The 24,053-nt window shown below is 51.2% G+C and overlaps 2 protein-coding genes across 3 annotated transcripts in view; one reads left to right on the top strand and one right to left on the bottom strand.

Annotated features, from left to right (window-relative positions):
* The window catches only part of DDX31 (DEAD-box helicase 31), a 42,589-nt gene extending 29,972 nt beyond the window's left edge, over window positions 1-12,617 (top strand). Inside the window, exons 18-20 of one of the 2 annotated variants that reach the window (XM_052669445.1) lie at window positions 473-584; window positions 4,272-4,452; window positions 12,190-12,617. In XM_052669445.1, coding sequence (XP_052525405.1) covers window positions 473-584; window positions 4,272-4,452; window positions 12,190-12,343 — 447 coding nt within the window. In that variant the 3' untranslated portion in view covers window positions 12,344-12,617. Of the gene's footprint in view, window positions 1-472; window positions 585-4,271; window positions 4,453-12,189 lie in introns of those variants that run through there. The other variant, XM_052669446.1, reaches the window with a different exon arrangement.
* Window positions 12,618-17,285: 4,668 nt separating this feature from the next.
* Window positions 17,286-22,632, bottom strand: BARHL1 (BarH like homeobox 1). Its single transcript, XM_052668272.1, has 3 exons — window positions 21,664-22,632; window positions 18,781-19,003; window positions 17,286-17,664 (listed from the first exon to the last, which is right to left on the bottom strand). The coding sequence occupies exons 1-3, from the start codon at window positions 22,094-22,096 to the stop codon at window positions 17,370-17,372; spliced, it is 951 nt and encodes a 316-aa protein (XP_052524232.1). The 5' UTR covers window positions 22,097-22,632; the 3' UTR covers window positions 17,286-17,369.
* Window positions 22,633-24,053: the final 1,421 nt, after the last annotated feature.

Genomic DNA, 24,053 nt, shown 5'->3' with positions numbered 1-24,053 from the left:
ATGCTAAGAAGGGGCCAGGTGCTGTGGGGAGCTGCTCAGGAGAACTTGAAACATCAATCTGAAAGTCCTAAGAAAAAAAGCTCAAGTCTGGCGAGGCTGGCATGGAGCCTGTGGAGAGTTACTCCAAATAACGGCAGGGGAAATGAGCAGTGGTATCTGGCCTGTTGAATCAGAGGAGAAAAAAAGGAAAAGGAAAAAAAAAAAAAAAAGAGGGGGGGGAAAAAGAAACGTGAAAGATGTTAGAAAACACAAAATTAAAACTGATTTGCTCTCCTCACCATGGAGTGCTTACTGGCTGCTTTGACTTTAACGTCTTTATCTATAATTTTTTTTTTCCTCTAGTAATATTGAGAGGATTACCTTTGTTGGCCCCTGGGTGGTTACTGTGTGATTTTACTGTTATTAAATCTATTGTAAACTGCTTCATTATTCCTGACTCAAATTCTCTCTTTCCTCTAATCCTCCCTTGTAGAAATCCTATGGCGTGGACCCTCAGGAAGTCCGGGAGCGGGCCACGGTCCTGCAGACAAAATTTGAGGATTATGTTCACTCCAGTGAGGGGACCATCCAGTGGGCCAAAAAAGGTCGGTGCATTTCTTCTCCATTATTGCATTATAGGAGTGGGGCTCGTAAGCTGCTATGGTTTGCTTCAGGGAAAAGGATTGGAAGAAGCCTTTTTGGGTCCGTTGGGCCTTGCAGGGGGTTGGGATGGACCCAGAAGGCTTTGTGATGATATTACATGTTAATTTCTCGCATTCCCATATTAAGTGCAAATGAGGTTTAATCTTGGCTTTCAGCAGGATTCACATCTGAGGGCTCTGACCCAATCACTTGAGCGAATAGAGAGTGTGTTGCTCTGGGAAGGTCAGCCTGCTTGGTGCTTTCAGTTTTGCACCTTGGATGTTTGAAAGCTGTATGGCAGGATGTCTCAGGAGCAGCTCTCAGGCTGGTTGTTGCTGTGTGGGACGGGAGAAAAATGGGAGATCACAACTGCAAGCAAAAGCAAGCAGGAAGTAGAAAAAAAACAGGGTGGATTTAATAATAATTGTACCTAGGAATAAATCTGGAGACTGTATCCATCTTTGCCTGGTCAGATATGCAGCTGCTGTGACTGTGCAGCCCCAGAAGCTTTTTCCTTCTGCTTCTCTTAAAAAAACAAGTGAGGTGGATTTGGGGAAGAAGATGGGAAACTTGACAGAGATTGGTGGGAACTGCACATACAACAAAAGTCACATACTAAGTGGTCCAGAAACAAGTGGGGAAGTTGGCCTTTGAGCTGTACGATGTCATCGTGTAACTGAGCATGAGGAGGCTGTTCTCCACATAGAATTTACATTCAGCATTACAATTGTATGAAATCAAGAGACGTGATTGGACCTGTTAAAGAGGTCAGAGGGGCTGTTTTTTCTGAATGTTAGTAAAACTTTTTTGATTGCACTCAGAAAACCTCTGTAGGCTGTTTATCCAGCATATGTCACTGCAGGTAAGCACACACATGCATTCCATATGCACTTGTTGCTGACATCAACACCAAACTTTTCCTCTTTTCCTCTTTTCCTATTCCACTATCTACATATGCAAATTTTCCACTGCTGAGTGGCTTCCATAAACCCCCTCTTCCTCCTCTCTGCGCCAGGCATCATGAATAATTAACATGGCAGCTGGCTTTTGCTTTCATGGCAGACAATCAATTGGAAACTGTGCCAGAGATGCATTTGTTTCTCTCTTTTTCTCTTTTTCCCCATTTTCTGACCCAGTCAATGTTAATAAGCAGTGTTTTGATTGCAGCTTGCTTTCAGAAGGCGAGTGGCTCCCTGCCCGCTCATCCCTTCTGCCCTTCAGATCCATATTTTTCTAACTCAGATAGTTTAGAGAAAGTGCTGCCCTTCAAACTTGATTGACTGACCAGCAGTGCGATAGCATGGGAGGAAAGCTGTGGCTGAGCCCTGCTTTCTGAAGGACAAACTTCATGGAGTATGGAGCCCTTTTTGGAAAGCTGAAGTCTTATGTGGTGAGAGGTGTGCTGCTCTGAAGCTGCAGTGACAGGCAGAGCTCATTCTTCGGAACCTTCATGCTGCTGTGGTTACAGGAAGGTAGGGAAGCAAACCACTGTTTGTGGTTAGTAGTTGAGCAGCTGCTCTCACCCTCTCTGTCCTCAGCACTGCTATGTGCAGAGGCACAGCAGCATTACAGGAACCCAGTGCTGTGGCACAAAGCCTGTGTTGGTGGTGGTTTTGGTGTGTTCTTCCTTCCCATTCCCACATGCTCTGAACACTGGCAAAATGTCCCCACCAGCATATCCAGCCATTATCCACAAACCTATCTGACCTCCACCGTGTGTAATTCTTTGGTTTTTCCCTTTGTCTTTCCACAACTAAATTCCATTAGAAAAGAGAGGGGAAGTGGGGAAAGGACCGGCCTAAATCCATTCTCTTACATCAGTGCAAATCTGAAATCTCCCCAGACCAGCATGCATCTCCTAGGGCTGCTGTTGGGTCTTCATTTAAATCTCATGGGTGCTGTGATGAACGTTAGCAGCTCTGAGCTCCCCAGAGGTAAGGCAGTTACATGAGCTGAGCTTTCACCCTGCTGATGTGGCAGGGCTGCTAGTTCAGATTTGGATTAGTCTCTCTTTCACATGCTCTGAGTCAGCGCTGGGGCTGGCAGTTTTCTGGCTGGACTTTGGGAAGTGAGGGGCCTTTGGCACTTTGATTCTCAAACGGTGATCTGGGGAATGAGTACCAGCAGCCTTTGCCATCTGAAGAACTGTGGGAGATGAGCTCAGCCTTCGTAATAACAGGATCTTTAGTATCAACCATTTCAAATGCTGAAAGAAAGACAGCTATATTAACTCCAGTGGGACTGGATTCAGTGCGGGAGAGAGCTCGTGTTGTTCCTTTTGAGGAGTTGCACCCTCTCACAGCAGGTGAATTCGACCAATAACTTTGTGAAAAAAGCAGCAGCAGAACAGGTTTGTTGAGAGCATGTGAGCTGGTTTATAAGCCCTCCGAGGGATGGCCTTCAGATGAGACAGTGAGACTTGGTGTTTGGAATTTAACATTCTCTTTTTGGGAAAATACAGGTCTCTTGATGTTCAGATGCCTCTAAAACAGTAACGTTGTGAAATTGGGAAGAAGGTGCAAAAAAACTCAATCTTTTCTTCTCATCGATTGGGAAAAGGAGTTCGCTTTGCTCAGTAAACAGAGCTTTGATGGATTCCCTGGGTCCTTCCAGGAGCTGATCTGCTAAAATGACATTTTTATTACTGTTCATAAACTCCAATCTCCTGCTGCTGCCAAGAGATTAGACATAAGCTGTGGGCAAACTTGCTGGTCCGGTGGCTCAACAGGCAAGGGCAGGAGAGGTTAGAGTTTAGAGCTTGCTGTTGTCAGGGGCTGAGAGGGAGAGAGAGATGAAGGTGGTGGTTGGGGTGAGGGCTGAGGGGAGGCACAGGAGGTTTAGAAGCAGAGGAGCAGTTGGGGGATTGTGGGGAGACGTTTTCTGAGCTGTGGAGTTTCCTTACTGAAAGTCCTTGTATTCCCTGTAGCAACGGGGACAACCTGGGTATAATGTTACAGGTACATTGAAGAGCAGTGCTGGTGTTCATATTAGTGGATGATTGTCTTTGGAGCAATGAGCCCTGAGGGAAGGGCATTACAGGAATATAAAGATGTGAAAGAGAAAATTCGTACGCTATCCTATTATTTTTCCCTTCTGAGAAGGTGAGCTCTGTTCTCAGAGCGATGATGAGTCAGGAAATCCATCTGGTTCTCATATATTTATAAGGGACTATCTAGTAACTGGTGAAAAATGCATGGACTGCTGGGATTGTAATATCGGAGGAGCCTTCCTGTGCCACTTCCATGCTTCCATTTCCCTTTCTTCATCCCTCTATCCCTCTATTCCCTGTTTCCCCCTTTCTGCTACCTTTTGATGTCAGCAACTCTTCATATGAGATGTGCTGCAGACATTGCCCTCTGTGGCAGAAGGGGCATCCTTACAAGAGGCAAACATAATGCAACTTAATGTAGTATTGTTTCAGTTCCTAACCCTTCTTCACCACCTTTCTTCTCCTTATGGGATTGTACCAGTGCTATATACAACCTTCACAGATTTTTAACATACCAACCTTATTCACCAGCTGCTGACCAGAAGGTGTCCCAAAGGACAAGACCAATGTCCTTTCAGCTGGAACAGCTGAATCTTTAAGTATATATATATAAAGATGCAGTAGCAAACAGAATTCACTTGTTTTTTTTTTCTCTCCCCAGCACTGCAGTCTTTTCTTTGTGCCTACACTGCCTATCCCAGAAGCCTCAAGCACATCTTCCACATCAAATCTATCCACCTGGGTCATGTGGCCAAGAGCTTTGGCCTGAGAGATGCTCCCCAGAACCTGACTACTCTTCCAACTGCTAACTCAAAGAAGAAAACCAAACTAAAAGCAAAAAGGTAGGCCAGTTTGATGTTCTCAAGCCAAGGGATGCCATGTGCCAACCCAGGGTATGCATTGCTCCCTGAAGTTCTTGTGGTTGCTCCAGGAGTTCATATGTGATTGCTGAGAGGCTAAATCATGCTGAGCCATTGGCTTAGGTTGTGCTCTGAGCTATTGCTTAATTCTCTGTTTTTCCCCAGCAGCTGTAGAATGCCTAAAAATTCTGTGTATTAAACCAGCTTGGTTAAACATTTGAATGTGAATTTAGTTTAAAAAAAAAATAATAATAAATAGCTCACTTTGTAGTTTTGCTTCTGATAAAGATGATCTTTTCTTGAAGGATGGCGTTAAGTGTGGAGCAGTGCCTCCATGGACTCGCCTGGGTTTTGCTGCACCTTTTCTGTTATTTTTAATGCTTGAAACACAAGCAGAAGCAGCCTAACTTTTATTTATTTATACTTAACTCCAGAACTACTTTGAAGGATCAGGAAGGGCACAGGCACTGTTCCAGAGCGAAGCATGAGATTTCCCATATATTGGAGTGGTTCTCTGCCTTGCACAGGCCGTGGTTGTGATAGAGCTCCAGCAGCAGTCCTGTTGGAGCCAAACATTTCTGCAGTAGAAGCTGCCAGGATTTTCCATTCACATCCTCCTTTCCAATCACACGGTCCTACACAGATCTGTGATTCCTGGCTTGGGAGCAACTGCAGTAGCATCTCTGCCCTCATCCCTGACTAGGGAAAGTCTCTCAGACAAAGCTGTGTGCATAATTGCTTGCTGTTGGTATATGGAGCCATAAAAGCATCAAGGAAAATGCAGAGGAATGAGTATTTTCCCTTTTCAAGTTTGACCGTTCTCCTTATTGTAATCCAAGGCAGTGTGAGTGGTGATTTATCTCACAATACACTTCTTCCTTCCTGGCCTTGACAAATACCAGTTATTCTCCCCTGTCTTACATCTGTTCCAGTCTCCTAGGTGTGCCTTTCCTGCATCAGGAATCTGAGATTCCCTGTCAAACCTGCAGGAGTAAAGCCCCAGGTGGTCTCCTCTCCCTGAGATGGAGCTGAAAATGCTCGGTACCTCTCACCCTAGTTGCTTTGAGGTGGTTCCACAAGACAAATAGTCCTCCCTTCTGAGATCATAACATTAAGCTCTTGCAGTCTTCCCCAACACGACAGCGGACTGCAGACTTCTGGCTTGCCTGTAAAATCACTGCAATAATTCAAAGGAAGAAAAATCTTTCTTTTCCTGGTATCAGTTGTGACTCCTTCCATGTAATTGTTGCTGCAAACCCCATTAGCCATGCAATTAAATCACTAATCCACTTAATTGTTCCCAGGCTGGTGACATCTCTTGCACATGTATGTATTTTGGAGGGGGGAGGAAAAACAAAAAAAAAAAAAGGAAGAAAGAATGGGGAAAGGATTTTAAAATAGAAAGTCAGAGACAGCATTGTCCTGCTTTGAGAAGCCACCAGGGACAGAGCACCGATCTGCCTCCTGCTTCAGCTGACCCTCACCAGCAGATGGGCAACAGGATGGGAATGCCCCTGTGAGGGGGGATTTAACGGAGCTTTATTTCAGGAAGAATAGCCTGATTAGCTGATAAAGAGCATGTAAGATGGTATGGGGTGGGCTTTGATGTCTTGCTGGCCCAGCAGGGTGTCGAGCTATGACTGACAGTAGCGTGTCACAGGATTACTTGGCCTGCAACAATGCCTCTCTGTGTTCCTATGATGTTGCTATTCTGTTAGAGCTACTTTTTCCCTTGTTACGCACCTCTTCTAGACAGCATTCCTCCTCCCCAAGTCTTCATCCTATTATAGTACAGACAAGCTCAAGATACAGTAGGTAGTTCAGGCACAGGATGCGTGGGGTTGGGGGATGTGGAGGCGTTGGAACAAATGGTCAGAGTGATGTGAAAGCTCATTTGCACATGGGTCATACAATTGCAGCTCAAGGCAAGTGGGCAGACTTTGCACGGGTTTGTCACTGCTCAAGCTCCAGGACACCTGAGAACATCTGGGAAGCTAAAATGCTGCAAAAATACTCCATTGTCATGCAACTGTTATTGCCTGTGAAACTTAGTTCTAATTAACTTTGGTTAAAAAAAAAGGTATATTAGTATTTAAGGGACAGCTTAGAAAAAAGGTGAATACAGATTCAAATTCAGTATCTGCTAACATAAATCCAAGATAGCTTTGTTCATTTGCAGAGGATTGCTTTCGAGTTCACACTGACATAGCAGAGAGTAGAATTTAGACTGCCATAAATGGTTTTTAATTGTAATGTGTGGGGCTTGAAATGATAGCACTGTAGGCACGGGGCAATCTTTTTAATTGTATTTCTCACGTGGTACCGTGAGTGTTGGTTGTATTACACATTGTCTCCAAACATCTGATACTTGTTTTAATCAGTCTGCTCACTAAGGCCTCATCTCTCAGCACCTGCCCAGAGAAGAAGGAACAGTTGAAAGTAAAGGCAATCATTAAATGTTTCCTTAAGAGGACAAAGAAAAGTTGTCCTTGTTTCTTTTGAAGTCTCCTTTTGCGCTTAGTGCCTCCTTAGGGAGCCTGGCTGGGGAAGGTGGGACAGGAAGACGTGGCAGCCAGGTGTGTGATGGTTCAGTGCTGGAATGTGGAAGCAGCCCTCTATGAGCAAGTGTATAAAACTTCCATGGGTTTGTTTTTTCTTAATCTTTTTGTGCAAAACTGTCCCCTTAGCCATAGCAGGCTTTGGAAAACCCAGTCAGGATGGCAAAATCACGTGCTTGTGAATTCTTTGGAAGTTGGAATGCTGTATTTATGTAAGCCACATAAACCAGATACTGTATATTGAGTTACAGTACATCAGCTTAGTAAGTGCCTGGGCTCGTGCTTTTACTGAAGGGTAGATGCAAGGAAGCTGATCCCACTTCCATTGAGGGATTAACTGTCTTTCACTCACTGCAGAGAGGCAGCTTGCACAGGAAGCAGCTGACGTGCCCAATAGACATGTCTTTTGACTCCTTCACAATGCAGATGCTGAGGACCTATTGCCATTCCCCCAAGCCTCCCTGTGCTGCTCGGCGTTTTGCACTGTGAATCAGCAGGATTTTATGGGATTCTGTGGGGTACTGGTGGCCTGTTTCTTTTCCCTATTGATCTCTCTGGAAGCCAGAGAGTTTCACCATAATGGGGAGTCACAACTTAATTTGCCTGGTTTGTGAACTCGTGCCATTACAAAGAAAGAGGTAAGTCCTGAAGTTCAATGGATTCTGTGGAACTCATTGCTGCAGGAAAGCTCAGAAAGATTGAATATTAAATATAGTCATTGCTGCTGCAGCATCTGCATTTAAAAATGTATATATAAAAACTAAGGTGAAAATCCCCTCTACTCCAAGGTTAAGTTGAAGCTCAGGTAATATGGGATCAACGTAAGGCACACAGATGGCTCTGTTTGAGGGGGTTGATTTACATCATTATTACACCAGCATTGCTCTGGATATGAGTATTGTTAGGCCCTTAAGGTTTTGGCTGCAAGATTGTTATCCAGTTTTGTCTCTATGTGCAGCTGAAATAATCGACTTTGGTTGGTGTGCAGTGAACTTTACTGTTTGGCTCTCTCAATGTGGACACTGCTCTACTCTGACTGCTGCAACAGCACTTGATGCTCGATCTGACCAAGTGATAATTATGTGCATTCTGCTCAAGGCAGTGTTTGTATCAGCAGATGAGAGGCCCTAGTCTGTCTGTTGGGAGCAGTGTAGGATTGCTGATGAATTTCTTGCCCCCGCTCCACTAAAAACAGCAATGGAGAAACCAACGCAAGCAGGGTTGCGTTGGCTGCAGATGGTTCGTCCAGCTCTGTAAGTAGAAAAAGCAGGTGTTGCAGCAGCCTTGGCCCAGAGGTAACCCAGCTCTGCTGCTGGCACAGTTTCAGAGAGCTGCTGGAGATGCTGTCAGGCAGATTGATGGCGCGTTCCATGTTGAAATGCCTTCTGATAAATGAAACAACCTACCTCAGTCTCCTCCAAAGACACACCATGAGTTCTGGGACTGTGCGTCAGAACTTTTTACTCTTTCTCAGCTGAAGCAATTTGGGAACCCTTGGTTGCTGCAGATGCTGCAAGTTGGCTAAAGGTCGTCACACTTGCTGCACTGCATCACACCAGCATTCCACAGAGCTCAAGACAAAGGAACAGCCAGCAGTAGTGACCGAGAGGAAGGAGAAGAAAAAGCATGCTCTTCATTTAGGTAAAAAGAAGCATCTTCTCAACCATCGAGTGATGTCTGAGTAACCACACACACGTGGGTGCAGTGCTTTGGCTGTGGGAGCTTTTAGTTGAGAGATCAGCTTGCGATTCAGCTCTGCAGTGAGGCAGATATGTCACTGTGATGCACAGACTGGGATTTTGGCATGAAAATCAAAAATGGCTTCAGATGCTCAGTCCTTTTCTTAGCGCTGTCCCTCGGTCCTTTCACACCTGAATGTGTGAGAATCTCCCCATCCACGATGAGGTTTAGTAAGCATGGTGGTGATGGGTTGTGGTTGGTGTGGATGATCTGAGTGTTCTTTTCCGGCCTCAGTGATTCTATGATTTGAACACACGTGTTGCAGTCATGACAGGAGGTTTTTTGCTTGTTTTTTTTTATGTCAACAAAGATCTGCATGGATGTTTTTTTGTTTTGTTTTGTTTTTATGATGCTCTGAAGCAGAGCAGTGAATTGAATTATGGAATTGAAAGGAATTGCAATCCAAAATTGTTAGGATTTCCTTTGGGTGGAAGGCTGGGCAGCTGGTCACTGCGGACAGTGACACAGGGAAGTCAAATAACTTGTGTGCAGGGATAAGTTGCTCCTAATGTGCACGTTGGGGCTGTTTCATTTTCTGAGTTACAGTTTCTCTCTTCCTGTCTTGCTTTTCCCCAGCTAATAAAACCAGCTATTTTCTCATCCATTTGAGCCTTCCTTTCTCTTTTAAGCCCTGCTGAAATCTTGGCACCGTAGCACATCGAGATGGTCAATCATTAGTGATTTTTTTTATTTCTTATTTTTCTCTGCAAGCTCCCCTTCGTTTCAGTGTTTTGTAGCTCCCCACCAAAACACTGACTCTGGTTTGGAAGGAGGAATTTAAAGGGCTGTGGATTTCTCTGCCCGTTATCAACATGATGTGTTCTCATTAGAGCTCAATACAGCATGATATCTAGACATGAGATCACAGAAAGAGATGCTGACAATCCATGTGTTTATCCAGTGATGGGAACATGGGTTCTGTCTGTGTTGCAAATGTGTCTTACGTTTCCAGCCGTTGTGTGCAGCTTTTTGCCAGGCATTGCCACACAGCTCTGTTCAATTAGCATCACTCCAGCCCTCGGCAACTGGGAAATACAGACATCCTGGGTTATGAGATGGGAGAATGGACACGAAGGACAAAGAGGTTAAATACTTTGCCCAAGGATGCTCAGAGTTGAGTGCTGAGGTCTCTCTCCATTCTCCTGGGCTTTGTGTCATGACCACAGGGCACCTTTCCTTGTTAGCTTGGCTCCTCTAGCAGAGCCCTGGAGACTTTGGCCAGTTGAGCAGAGAAGGGAATGCAGAGTTAGCAGCAGCACAGAAGGGTTAAGGATCTGGACGAGGATCCTGACCTGGTGCACTTTCCCTGCGTGCTGTCACTACAGCCTGTCACTGTTGCTGGTGCCTCTTACATCTTGTGGTTAATCGAGGCCTTGACAGCTGTTTTTCTGCTTTCAGTGATCAGCACAGGTTCCACAGCACAGCTCCATTGATTTTTGTGGCACTCGTTAGAGGGGCAAGCCTCTCTTTTTGCCCCCCCCTCCCTCCTACATCCTTATTTTTCGGTGTACAGCTGATCACCCCAGCAGGAGGTATTGATTTACTAATTGGGCAATGATTTCACCTGATTGATAATAAAGTGTTGGACAACCTCCCTGCTGAGCTGAAATTCAGCCTGGCAGCTACTGGTGGATTGCTTGTCCTTTTGCAGCAGATAGATCAGTTTACTCAACAACATGGAACTGTTGCTTGGTAACCCTGAATTACTGTGGTAAACATTTGGGGACACACCAAAAGTGTCAAATAGAAACTTTGTCAAGTGATGGAGGGGTCTGGGCAGGGAATGCAGCTGCAGAGGTACCCTACAAAGTTACTCCAGCTTTGCTGGGTGGCTGAGGGCACATCTTGCACTGGTGCTGTGCCTGCACCCCCTGGAGCCCCTCTGTGCAGCAGTGCCACGTAGGTGTAGGAAGGCAGTTTGACAAGGTGCATCTGTGGAGGTACTGTAGGTAGGGCTTTACCAGCAGCATAATTGCTTCACTGGAGCTGATTCTGTCTTTTTCCCTTAGTTTCTTCTGGTTTCAAAATAGGCAGTGGCTGTGTGCCTTATTTCTCTACTATGTCCAGTCTCTAACCCTTCTGCCAGCACAGAGTTTGGGTCTTAAATTAGTGAGAGAATGGAGGCTGCACCAAAAATAGCAGTTTTCTCTCCCCTGTCTTCCAGGTTTTATATGCTAGAGAAACCATCTTACAGCAGTAATCATCACACCATCCTTCTTACCATTCAGAGCCTTCCTCTTGAACGCAGTCCAGCTGTGGGAACTACACAGGGATGGAAAATGAGATGTGGAAAAGGGGCGAGCAAATATCCCAGATAGACAAGTGTTTCCTTCCCTTCCTTTCCTTTCACATTGGGCCTAATGAATGAGTTCAGCTGTTGCTGCAGCCAAGGTTCTGTGGTCCCCACCATGGTTCTGCACACCTGAAGGTGCTGTGAGAAGCAGTGCTGTGTGGCTTTAGGACTGCTGAGGTTCCTGTGTTATTAATGATGCGTGCTGGAGTGCATATGGAGCTTCTGTTGTATTCCTTCTTTTACTTAGGTGGACCCCTGTTTACTTCTGAGGAAAGGTTTGAGATCTGGTTCTGGTCTTTGCAATAAACCAAAGAGTGGGATGTGCAGACCCAGTAGTTATGGATGTCCCCTCGTGCCCAGGACTGTGGGAATGCTGTTGGGAACAATGGTCCTGTGCTGAAGAGGCTGCAGTTCAGATAGATAAGAGGGAGGGAGCAGCAACAAGGAGGAAATTTGCCCAAGGTCACAGAGAAGGACAGTGGCAGAACTTGTGGTAGAAAAATGCTGAGTGGGGTTTTTATATTTATAGCTGGCAGTTTAGGGCTGCAGGGAGATCCAGGTCGGAGTTTAGAGGCTGGGCAGAATGTGGCTTCCCTTGCAAAAGCTGGTCTCTGGAGAGGGAGTGCTGCAAGGTGCATGTGATGTCTGCAGGACAGTGCAAGGGAAGAGTCTGCTGTCTTACACTCTTGAAATCATTTTTTGTTGATTGTTTGTTTGGGATTTTTGCTTTCAAGCTATGGATTTCAGCTCTGTTTGTAAAATGCTTCCATTGTTCGGTGTCTTAGAGCTCTTAGTCTTTTTCATTATTATTACAGTTTTCAAACTGCTGTGTCACCTAATTCATCAGCCTTCAGCACAACCTTCCCTCCTTCTCCCCACCACCCCTGCAAGAGCATTTGTACAGAACAAAGGCTTGCTTTTAAAAACGGCATGATATTTTGCCACCTTTGTGAAAACCTGTCACAACAATATCTAATTTTGCATGAGACGGAATTTCAAATCAAGCCTCAAGAAAAGGAAGCTGTTCTTCTGCTAATGCGCAAATGTCACTTTCCACAGCTGTAAAATAAGTAACCCACCTAGCAGAGCAAAGCAAAATCTAATTCCTGTTCTCTTCCTCCTGCCCAGGTCTGACCTTCTCAAGAAGACTCGTGGCAAACATCGCCTGGCTGAGCTCTTGCGATCTGAATATTCCAGTGGGATGGACAGTGGTGTATCCAAGGTCAAGAAGAAGAAGAAGAAGAAACAGAGAAAAACTGGCGACCAGAAGACCCCAGTGTGAGCCAGGACCTCCCAGTCATTTGCTGCACAACCTGCTGGAGTACCTCAGCCAGAGGTCAGGCCGGTCTGCCAGACTGACTGACGTGGTTCAGTTTGTCAGGCAAAATGGGGAGGGGTCTTGGGGATGCTGACCTCCTCCTTCTTATCCCATAGTTCCAAATGGAATTGAATCCAGACGTGTCCTGTTGCACTGCTGCAATTATATGTGGCTTCCTGAGGATGCAGCTTGTTTCTAAGGTGATATTTTGCGAGAAAAATAAAAGAGTTTAATTATGGTTTTCTGAGAAATGTGGTGTCTGTGTAACCTCAGGGTGAGACAAGCATGTTCAAAAAGGAGACTTTCCTATGTAAAGGACCCATAGAAACACTCTACAACCTGTTTGCTTGCTTATTTTTAGCCAGAGAAGCAGTGGTGGAGAAGGTGTTCAAGGTGCACGTTTAGGAGGAGGGAGAGGAGGCTGCTGCTTCCCCTGCTGCTGTCCAAGAGGATACTCTGCTCCTGTTACAGGTAACAGAGTTGCTGCCACCCTCCCTCTGTGCACGGGGGCAGAAGCTGCCCCTGGACACCGTTACTCCAATGCTGCCACCTCCCAGCAGCATCCCCAGTTTCAGTGAAATTGGTCTGCTTGTGGAGAGCTCTTCAGTGTGATGACACACGGTCCCTTTGGGGCAGAGCTCATGGGCACAGAACTTCATGTCAAAAGTCTGAGTTTGGGAACAAACGTTGTCACCGTAGGAAGGAGCCAGAGTGGAATCCAGCAATCTCCAAACTTCTCCTTGCCTGCAGCGTATTGTCATCCCTAATTATGAAATGCAGAATATGTATGAAATGTCTCACCTCTCTGAACATGAAAGCCTTTGCAGAGCCTTGCTAACGCTTCCCACTGCTAAGCCAGGCTTTCAAGGTTCTCCCTGCTTTGGCTAGGCCTCGCACTGTGCTTCATTTCAGTGTGTCCCAAGCCAACAGTTTTCATTTTGTGCTTTTACCATGTGTGGTTTTTTGGGTTTTTTTTCTTCATTCTTCCTTCTCTCATCAACCAATACTGACTGAGAAAAGGGACACGGTGTGATCCTGAACACACCAAGGATGGCACTCGTTCCCCGTTGCCCAGCATGGGGAGACTGAGCTCCGGTGGGTCAGGAGTTTGTGTGGGGCCAGCAGGGTTCCAAGCAGGAGACTGCAAAGCCCTACAGGTGCTCACCCACCTCACCGTGCTGCTCCCAGCACCCCAGCAGTCCTGAGCCTTCCTCCAGGGTGGGGACAAAGCGCAGCCCATCGGCGTAACGTGGGGCCAGAGGGGGTTCCAATCCAGCAGCAGAAGGGGACAAAGTCACGAGAACAAAACCCACTTTGTGAATACAGAATTGAGGGCACCTCCTGTTGGCTTGTAGTGAGTCATGCTAAAGGCTGTAGGAGGGAATAAATCAGTCCGAAAGTATTTAATTTCTCAAGTGAGTGCAACTCTTGAGATCCAAAATGCTTCTCCTTTCCTCCCAGGCAATTACCAAACAGAACGCTGATTTTACTGCAGCACTTTTCTGACTGCTTAAGAAAGATGTTAAAAGGACTCAAGCAAAACATTAATTGTATTTTTGCAGAGAGAGAGAAAAATTAATAATATTTATTAGATTAAGATAAGAACAAAACCCACGTGACTCTGTGATTACTGCTTGGCAGAGCAATCAGGTCTAAGCCAAATGTCAGCTTAGAAAACAGAAAAGAAACCCCTGAGGATGAAAATGACTCAGAGAGGGCAAAGCAGAGAGTAAGTTTGGGAAGAAGTGATCTTGTGCATGAGGGGAGAGCACCTGAGCTCCTGGCTCACTGTTAAATACGAGTCAATGGAGACTGTTGGTCGATTCACACTAACAGCAGCCATGGCCATCAGCACATCAGTGAGACTCCAGGACATTGCACTGCTGCTGGCATGAAGTGGGCATGGGAACCTCACGAACAATGATGAATAACGTGATGATGTGTTTTCAGCTTCATGTTTGTTAGCAGGGGGCTCTGGGTTAACAGGGTAGTTAGGGAAAGGAGGAGGAGATTGTTAACAGGAAAAAGAAAGTCTTAGAGGTGGTGGGCTCACCTGAAGCTAAGCACAGCTGGTTTGCTCTTAAACTTCAGAGCCAAAGTGCAGGAAGCTGTAGCTGAGGCAGCAACTCTGCCCTTATTTACACTTGAGCAGCCTTTATCCGTGTACCTCCCCTAATTCAGCTAGAACTTAGCTACCTGTTTGCAGTTCATTTGTGCTCCACACCCCCTTAACAAGCCAGGGCTCTGGACATGGGGCCAAACTGCAGCTCTGCACCCAGACCAGGAGGAGCTGCATGGTGGTGTGTCTGAGCTGCGCTGGCAGTTGGACGCAGCGCTGAGGTATGTGTGCGTGCTGCGGGGTTTGGGCTGGGGAGCTCAAGAGTTAGATTGGCTCACTGAGGTGTTCAGTGGAAGCAAGGCCTCAGGTGACTGTTGGCTTTCAGGCAGGTTGGTTCTGGTGGTGGTGACAAGCAGGACCTGGTTGTCCTGCAGCATGAAGTTGGGTCTGTAACGGCAGCACTATGGAGCCTTCCTTGAGCTCCTCTGCAAATGTGGGTTTGCCTTCCCTGCTGCTTCTCCTTCTGGCTCCTTGTCCTTCCCAGCAATGGAAGCTCACATCCTATGCTCCATCAGGCCGGACTCCTTGCCCTGCAGCACCCTGAGTGTGGAAGCTTTGGGAGAGGGAAAAGCAGAGCAGGGACCTCAATGTGGAGGGCACAGCTGAGCAGTCAGACACCAGGCACCCTGTGCTGAGGTCACTGATTAGGGGAGAAAGCAACAGAACCTCTCTGCTATGTTAGTTAATGTCCTCCATCAGCACGGTGAGGGGACTGGAGCAGCTCTGAGCTCTCCATTTTGGTGTAGCATCGCCTGCATTCAGACAGAACAGTAAAACAGCAGCTAAAACCACTTCTGGTGGTTTCCTTCCATTTGTGTGTCTCTCAGTGTGTTGGCAAAGCAGCTCTCAGCCTTCACCTGCTTCCCATGCCCCGGTTGAGGCTATGGGGCCAGGAGGGGTCGGCAGTCAGGAATAGATTTGGGGATCCTGGGTCTGCACAGGGGGCGCTGAGCTCCCCCACGGCCGATGCCTCTCTCAGAGCAGAGCCCACCGCGCACAGCACCTCTCCCAACCCTTTTCTCTTTGGGAGCTGCCTTTGTTTGGCTGCCGGGAGGTCCCTCGAACCCACCACCCTTCCAGATGCGAAAAGGCAAATTGGGATACCGCAATTAGCGACGTGTAACGAAGCCTTGTACTTCGTTAATGTCGGTGGAGGAATCAGCCGCGGCTACAAGGACAATTAAATCTTAGATAGCTCCTTTGATTCGCGTTCCTGCTGTGCGGATGGGAGGAAGGCTGCCTGCCCGCTCCTCGCCTTCTCTTTCGCCCCGCGGAAAGCACACCCACTGCAAGTTGTCCTTTGATCGATTTTTAATATGATTTTAAAGAGTTTTGTTTGGGCCTCATTCTTATTCAATGAGATTAATTTAAAGCACTTATCCCCTGGGTTTAAGTCAATCCATGTCGGATTGGGGACGGGGTTTGTTGCCCGCGGAGGGGGCTGTTTGCAGGGCGCTCTGAAAGACTCCTTTCCCACTTCATTAACCCGGAGCTGGGAGAAACCCCCCCCCTGCCCTCTCAACCCCCCCAATTCTTCCTCCTCGCCGAGGTTCGGGGATTTACCAAACTCCCCCATTCACATGCAAAGGATCCGCTCCGGCCACAAAAGCCGGGGCTCTCCGCTCGGAGCGTGGCCGCGCATTTCTCGGAGCCCCCAACCCAAAGCTCCGGGGACGGGGCGGGGAGAGGCGCGGAGTTTTGCTCTGATTCGAGGGGGAGGCGGGGGGGGGGTTCGGGGCCGACCGCAACCCGCAGCCCATCTGTCGGCTCCCGGAGCCCGAGAGCCGCTGCCCGGCTGTCCCGGAGCAGCTGCCTGGCCCACGGCCTCAACCATCTGAGCGACACTTTTCAAGGGTGGAAACAATCCATTTTCCAAAGCGATCATTTAAAGCACTTAGGCAATTATACGCTTAAGATTAGCGTTAATAATTCACCGGGCGGATGCCGGCAGTGGGAGCGAACCCCGCTTTCCCCCGAGGAGGGGGGGGGGGGGGGGGGGCAGAAAGCCCGGCGCAGGCAGGAGCCGTTCGTGTGTAAAGAAGTTTATTTTCACATTTAAAAAAGGGGGTGACGGAAGCGGGAGCTGCCCCCGAGCTCCCCCCGCCCCGGCCGGGCCGGCCCCGGGATACAGACGGACAAAGCATCACTTACACAAATACGCCCTCAGGGTTCACAAATAAATAATTCATATACATTTTGCGCACCGTATTTACATTCGCCGCTTTTTGTTTCTTTCTTTTTTTTTTTTTTTCTTTTTTTTTGTGTGTGTGTTTTTCCTTCCCCCCCCCCCCCCCTTCTTTTTTTTTTTTTTCCCCTTTTTTTCCTTATTATTATTATTTTTTTTGTTCCTGTTACGGAGCTCCCAAAGTGTCGTTGCGGCAGAGGTTGGGGTTCGGTACCCCCTGGTTCTTCCCGATCCCGGAACGGAGCCGGGACGGTTGGGGAGGGGCCTCCCCGGCTCCGGCCGTACTGGGGTTCGGGCCGGGCAATTGCTTGGAAAGAAGCCTTCCAACCCCCTCCTCCCCCCCGGGCAGCCCCTCCCCGTGACCCCGGTGCAGCCTCGGATTGGGCGGGGGGCTGGGGAGGGACCCACATCGCTGCCCCCCGAGGGCACAACGGAGTAAAGCGGCCGCAGTCCCGGAGCCTCCGGGTTGAGGAGGGAGGCGGCTTTTTCTGTTCTTTCGTACTTCATATATTAAAAAAAGGTGGTGTGTGTGCGTGTGTGTGTGAGGAGGGGGGGGGGGTCTCGTTTATATATATATATATATTTATATGTAGGGGGGAAGCGGGAGTCTTTCGCTTGCTCGAGGCCCCAGGGCTGGGCTGGCCCTCTCCGGCCCCCCCCCCACGCCCGGGGATCGGGGCCGGGGCTCACCGGGGCTGCGCGGCCCGGGGCAGAACGCCGGGCAGCGGGGGTAGGGGCGGGGGGGGCTCGCTGCCGCCCTGCAGTCCGTGGATGAGGATGCGGGGCACCAAAGGTCTCTGTAGGGCCGGGGGCGGAGCGCTGGGTCCGCGGTACAGGTAGAGGGCGGCGCCGGGGTCCAGGTTGGAGACCAAACTCTGCGGGTAGAAGTAGGGCGAGGGGAACATCCTCTGCAGGGCTGAGTAGTTGCCAGCCTCGGCCAGCAGCTCCAGGCCCACCGCCGTCTGCCTTTTCCATTTGGTCCTGGAGGGGAGACAAGCCGAGACAGGGGGGTCAGGGATGGGGATGCTCTGAAGGACGCTCCCTTTTCTTTCCCCCCCGCCCTTGCGTATCCTCTTCTCTCAGGCTCTGCTCCCTTGCTGCTGGATCCCGGGGCGTCCGGGATGGGATGGGATGGAGGGACGTAGCCCTCATTAAAGGGACGAGAGGATTTAGCTGTCCCCGGGCAGCCCGGAGGCACGGGAGCCCTAAAGCGGCCGCGATACAAATCACCGCGTTCCAAACCGCTACCGATACGGTCCACCTTTCCCGGTGCGCAGCCCGCGGGTAACGAATCCCGCACCGCGTTGGGTGCATCTCGTGCGGGACGCGCACCGGGCAGCTCCGCCGGCACCGAACCGCGGGGCGATGCGCAGAACCGGCACCGCAGCTCTGCTAAATCAGCGCGGAGCGCTCCGGGCCGCCCCTGGGGTCGGGAGTGACGCTGCCGGGAAGAACCGCGGTGTCGGTGCTGTGCATTCGTTTGCGATCTGTATGTGTGGGTGCGTGTGTACGTGTACGTATATATCTCTTAAATTTACGCATAGACCGCGCCGTCCCCACACCGCCTAAAAGCCCCGACGGGTTGGCAAAGCCGCCGGGCATTGCAGAGCGTGAAGTGGGGCTGAAATCGGAGGGGGAGAGGGTTAAAATGTGGGGGGAGAGAGTGGTCGGGGGGGGGGGTGTCCCTCGTTCCGTCGGGTTTGGGGACAGCGCCGACGGGGCCGTCTGGGTGAATCAGTCGGAGCCGTCAAATGTCTTCAACCCTTTTACGGTTTCGTCGCTGAAGCGCTAAACCTATTTCCCCCGGTAAATTATTCATCATAATAATAATTGTGTAATTACTGTAAGGGGTGTTAATTATTGATGCCCAAAGCAGTAATTGGTATCTATTATTAATGGGCCGATGTGTTATGCTGTTGTGTTTCGCTGGAAGCCCGCTGCTCTCCGCCGGCTGGGGCTGGGGGTGCGCGTCCCCCCGGTTGCGGGGCGGGGCGGTGCGGGATGCAGAACCGCTGCGCTCGGGGCTGCGGGGCCGGGAGAGGGGCAGGACGGGGCCCGACGCGGTGAGGCGGGAGGGGACGAGCGGTGCGTTTTTACCTTCTGTTCTGGTACCACGTTTTCACCTGCGTGTCGGTGAGGTTGAGGGAGGCGGCCAACTCCATCCTGTCCTGCACGCTCAGGTATTTCTGCCTCTCGAAGCTGCGCTCCAGCTGGGCCAGCTGGTGGTCAGTGAAGGCGGTGCGGGCTTTGCGAGGCTTTTTCAGCCGCACCGGGGGGCTGTCCCGGGAACTGGAAATCTCCCGGTCCCCTTCTTCTTTCACTGGGCCGAGAGGAAGGAAGAGAGGCCGAGTCAGGACAGGAAGGGACTGGAAACGCGCTCAGAAGAAAGCGGCAAAGCGCGGTAGCAACAAACGGGAGCAGAGAGTTCGGGCACCGCGCGGATTCCCGCAGCGTTTGTCCCGCAGTTCCCTCAATTCGAATCCGCGGGGCCTCGCGTTGCGGTGCGGTGCGGTGCTGCCTGGGCCGCCGGAGCCCCAACTGCGCCGCTCCGCCCGGCAGGCAGCAAACCCCGCAGGTCGCTTTTTCTCTTCCTTATTTAAATACATTTCCCACATTTTTTAATTTTTCCTTTCCTTTATTATTTTTTTTTTCCCTTTCCTTTTATCTCTTTTCTTTTCCTTTTTTTTTTTTTTTTTTTTTTTAATTTCTATTTAAACCATTTTTAAATCCCCAAACAAACCCAACCCCGAAATAAAGATGCTGAGGCAACGTATGTTTAGAGAGAAAAGTCTCCGGGCCCGGAGCCTTCGGCCTCCCGGAGCCTCACAACGAAATGCTGCGGGATGACCCCGCTTGGGCCGTTTTTTAGCCTCTAACGAGAGGTCGAGGGGCCGCGGTTGGTACCGGTGCTGCGCACACCGGAGGGGATTTACGCTGCGAAACATCAACGAGAAACAGGAAAACAGCAGAGAGGAAAAACATACGTTAAAAAAAGAAACCAAAAATCAGAAAACGGGGGAGGGAAAAAGCTTAAAATGAACAGAAAGAAAACAAAATAATCATAAAAAAAAGGGAAGAAAGAATCCGTGTTGGTGCTCGCCGTGCCCTCCCTCACCCCCTCCCGAAGGATTAGGTGGCAGAAATCGGCGTCCGCGGGTGTTTGCGGGTTTATGTTAAATTTCCCGGCGGTGGGGGTTGGTGGGGCCGGGGCTGCGCGGGCCGCGAGCTGATGCCTCTCTGTAGGAAGACAATAATCCCGTTAATTGAGCCACCGGGGAGCGAAAGCCTTCAGCCGGAACCCTCCGCTCCGGCCGAGCGGGCACAGCGAGCTGGGGGGGGGGGGGAAGGAAGATGAGGGCAGCGGGGATGGGGGGTCCGGGTCCGTCCCAAAGTTTCGCGGAGTTTCTCCACCACACTCCGGGAAAAGTAAATCCGCCCCCCTGGAGCTCCCAAAAAAGTTCCCTGGGCGGCTCCGTGTTTTGTGCCCCGGCCGCTCCGAGCTGCCATAAGGAGAAAAGCACGGATCTGAGTTGCGGGGTTCGGGCCGTTCCGGGTTCTGGGCGCCCGCGCTGCCCCTCCGTGCGCGAACCCGGGGGGTTGGCCGAGAAAGGTGATGTCCGAAGTGACAAAAAGGGGTCGGAGGAGCTGCGGCCCTCCTCTGCTGCCCCATTTACGCGAAGACTTTCAACTCCAATCGGGCGCTGTTTTTAATCCTAGTTAAAACGTATTTATTCTGTGTTTGTTTGTTTGTTTTTTAAGGCTTTCTCCCATTCCAGCAGGGTTTTTACCTCCATGTATGCAGAGTTTTCACTCCGTTTAACTAAGGCTTTTTCCCCATGACAGCGGTGTTTTCTCCCCTGTTTAAGCAGGGTTCCCCCCATTTAAACTCTCTCCCCGCCTGCAGACGGCCCCGCTCCGTTCCTCCCTCCTTTCCTCTCTCGCTTTTTCCAGGCTCGGCCCTTTTTTTGGGAAAGGGGATAAAGGCTGCGAGAATTGCGGGGGGACAATTCAGGAAGCGTAAAGAACCCCCCCAAAAAAACAGCCTCTTCCTCCCCACCCCAAAAAGAAACAACCAACCAACAAACAAAAAAAACTATAAACCAAACCAACCAAACAAAACCAAACCATCTTCCCCCCCCTCCCCCAGCAAAAAAGCAAACAAACAAACAAACAAACTCAAGATCCGCGGGGAGGATCGCGGCCGTTTTCGATCCCTTCGCAGCGCCGGTGCCGATCCCCGCTGCCCCCCCGCTCACTCCCAGCCCCGGCCCCGACCCTCGATCACTACGAGGAGCCCTCCCGGCGTTTCGGGGCTCTTCGGGGCCGCCCCCCCGGCCCTACAATTTTTCCGGTTGGAAGTGTTGTTTTTTTGTTTTTTTGTTTTGTTTTGTTTTTGCTGGGGCGATGAGAGCGAGAAGAACGGGGGCTGCCGGCAGAACGGGTTCCGGGGGGGCGATCGTCGATGCCGACCCCCCCCCGTGCTGCTCCCGTTCCTCTCGGCCCGGGCGGAGGCTGTGGGGGCCCGAGAGGCCGCAGCCGCTTCCCCGCAGCCTGGGGCTGCCGTGCTCCTTTCCGAACCATCTCCAAAACAACACCGGGAGTAACACCGATAATACAAATCGGATCCAACCTCGCCGGCTTTTCTTATTCGTTTCTTACCGGAGCAGGGGAAATACCCGGCAAAACCCGTGATTATTTCATTTAGCATTATTATTTCTTTTCTTGTATTTTCCTCGCTTTTTTTTCCCTGGCGGTTCTCCCTTCCTTTCTCCCCGCGGATAGGAACGAAAGAACCGAATTCTGTCCGCGGAACCTGGCACTGCGAACCCCCCGGGCGCCCCCGGCCCCGCGCCGCGCACGGCCCCATTCCCTCCCGAAGTTTCCCCAAGTTGATGCCGAGCCCGCTCGAATTGCGGGGGTACCCCGGTTCCCCCCACCCTTTTATCTCCGGGGCCCCGCAAAAGGCTGCGCTGCTCTTACCTTTGTACTCGGAGTCAGAGGAGGAGCTGCTGGTGGTTTTTTCCATTTTCTCCCTAAAGTCCTCTCCGGGTTTGGTGGGGATCCTGCCCGCCGCCTCCTGCCCGCCGTGAGGTCCATTGGTGCTGGAGTAAGGCGCGCAGGCGGCCAGGGGTTTGCAGTCGGCCAGGATGTCTCTGATGAGGAAGGAGGAGGTGACGGTTCGGGACTGGGAGGGAGCCGAGAGCTGCCCCGGCTGCAGGTGCGCGTCCAGGCCCGGCCGCACCGCCGCCTCCGGAGAACGCGGAGAGGGGCACCCGCTGCTGCCCTCCGAGCGGGGGCTCAGCTCCAGCGGGGAGCGGCCGTCGCCCACCAGCGGGTCCCCCTTGGGCACGGCCGGGCTGCCGGCTCGGTGCGAGAGGATGGAGTCGATCCCGAAGCCGGTGGAGCCCTCCATGGCCCCCGCAAGGTGCCGGCGCTCACACAGGCATTGGCGGGGAGGGCGCGGCGGAAGCGGGTTGGTAATTAACAATAACGGCGACGACAACAACAAAAAGCGAAAGGAAAAAAAAAAAAAAAAAAAAAAGGAAAAAAAATCTAAAAGGGAAAAAAAAAAAAAATAGAGCGAAGTTCAGCTTGAGATCCGGGCAACAATTGCTGCAGGGCTCTCCGAGGCGCCGCGTGTTACATCCAGGGCTGCTCCGTCTTCAGCATCGCGCCCAGCTGCACTCAGACAGACAGACAGGAGAGGGGGGAGAGGGAGGCAGAGTCAAACTTTGGCCGCCGAGGGGGTGGGGAGGGGGGGGGGAGACGGACCCCGACCTCACCCGGGGCCCCTTCCCGGCCACCCCACCCTTGCCCGGAGCCGCGGGGCTGGGGGCTGCCAGCCGGTGGTGGGGAGGCAGTGATCGATAGTGAGGGCTCCGCAGCGCCTTAACCACTTAATGATCCAGAAATCAACGGGGAGGGCGAGGGGAGGGCGGAGGGGGTGGGAGCCTTCGGGCCGCCGCGGCGCCCCCCTTCCCCGACAGCACCTCGGACAGCGCCGGGGGGGATCCGGGGGGCGGGAAGGAGGGGGGGGGGGGGGGGGCGAGTGGGAGAACCGGAGTCAAACCGGAGCCAAAGCGTCAGCACCGCGACCAGAAGTCACTCCGGATACCAATTTCAGGACCTCGGACAGCTCCGGAGTCACCCCCGACTTCAGCACCTCGGACAGCGGCTTCCCCACGGTGGGGGCGGGGGGGGGGAGGGGGACGGTGTAAAAATAACACAAAATTAAACAATTAAAAAAAGGAGAACGAAATGAATTTGTGCCGCTCCGGCTAGCGCTCCCCCCTCGCCTCAGCCGTGTGAACGCGCCCATTGGCCGCGAGGCGTTTCGGGGGCTGTCACTCCCCGCCGGAGACACCTTGCAGCTTGATTAACGCGAATTAATTGCCGCCCGTGTCCCCGCGCTTTCCGGGCGGTTTCCGCCCTCTTTGCTGTCATTATGGCGCTGATGGGGCTCTTAATGGGGTGATTAGCCGCGGGGGGGTCGGGGGCACAAGGAGGGTTGCTGCTTTCTGCTCGCCTCCCCGCAATTAACTGCTCCGCCGCTCTCTCCGAGCAGGGAAAGTTTTGCTGAGCGTTCGAAATACAAAATAATAATAATAAAAAAAATGAACGGTGAGGAAAAGTGCTGAAACCCTTCCCGAAGCCTCAACGCAGAGGCGGCAGCTCTGAGCCCGAGCTGAGCTTCGGAACTGCGGATTTCGTTGAATCCATTCGTTGAAATCCGTTGCGAACGGGCGGAGAGCCTTTTGCAAAAGCAAACGCGGGGCCACCGTGTGCCGAACTCCGAAGCGGCGGCACTGCCGTCAGATCGGCAATTACCCCTCCAACGAACCCCCCGGCCTGGCTGGAGCTGCTCGCCCCGCACAGTTTCTCTTTTCCCCCTCCCGTCCCGTCGGGACATTTCGCCGCTCTCGCACGGCTCCCACCTTCCGACCGCTCCGACCGCTCCTGCCTCCTCCTTGACTCTTTTCCTGGGGGCAGACAGGAGGAGAACGTCCGCGCCAGCGTGCGTGGAGCCGTGCTATTTGAGAGAGATACTGCGGCTTAATTCTCAAATAGTCGATTTCTTCCTTTTCCCCCCTTCCCGGCCGGGCAGCTGCATCTTGTCCCTCTTCCAAAGCCGCTCTCGGCCGGCAGCTTGGAGGCGGCAGGGCCCCCCCGGGCTGCACGGCTGCCAGCTGTCGGGCAGCGGCCAGGCAGGGCCCCCCACCTCCTGCCCTCCGCCCCGGCTCAGGGCTGGCTGTGAGCGGGGCAGGGAACAAAGGAGCCCCGCAGGTGGACAGGGACGGGAGGAAAGCCCCGTCAGTCCCTCCTCTGCCCCAAATCTGGGGGTGCAATGGACCTGGCTTGAGGCTGCACAT

The sequence above is a fragment of the Tympanuchus pallidicinctus genome, unplaced genomic scaffold (assembly GCF_026119805.1).
Source record: "Tympanuchus pallidicinctus isolate F22 unplaced genomic scaffold, pur_lepc_1.0 scaffold8, whole genome shotgun sequence".
Taxonomy (NCBI): domain Eukaryota; kingdom Metazoa; phylum Chordata; class Aves; order Galliformes; family Phasianidae; genus Tympanuchus; species Tympanuchus pallidicinctus.
The sequence above is the reverse complement of the archived record's forward strand: the minus strand, read 5'-3'. Positions and strand labels throughout refer to the sequence as shown.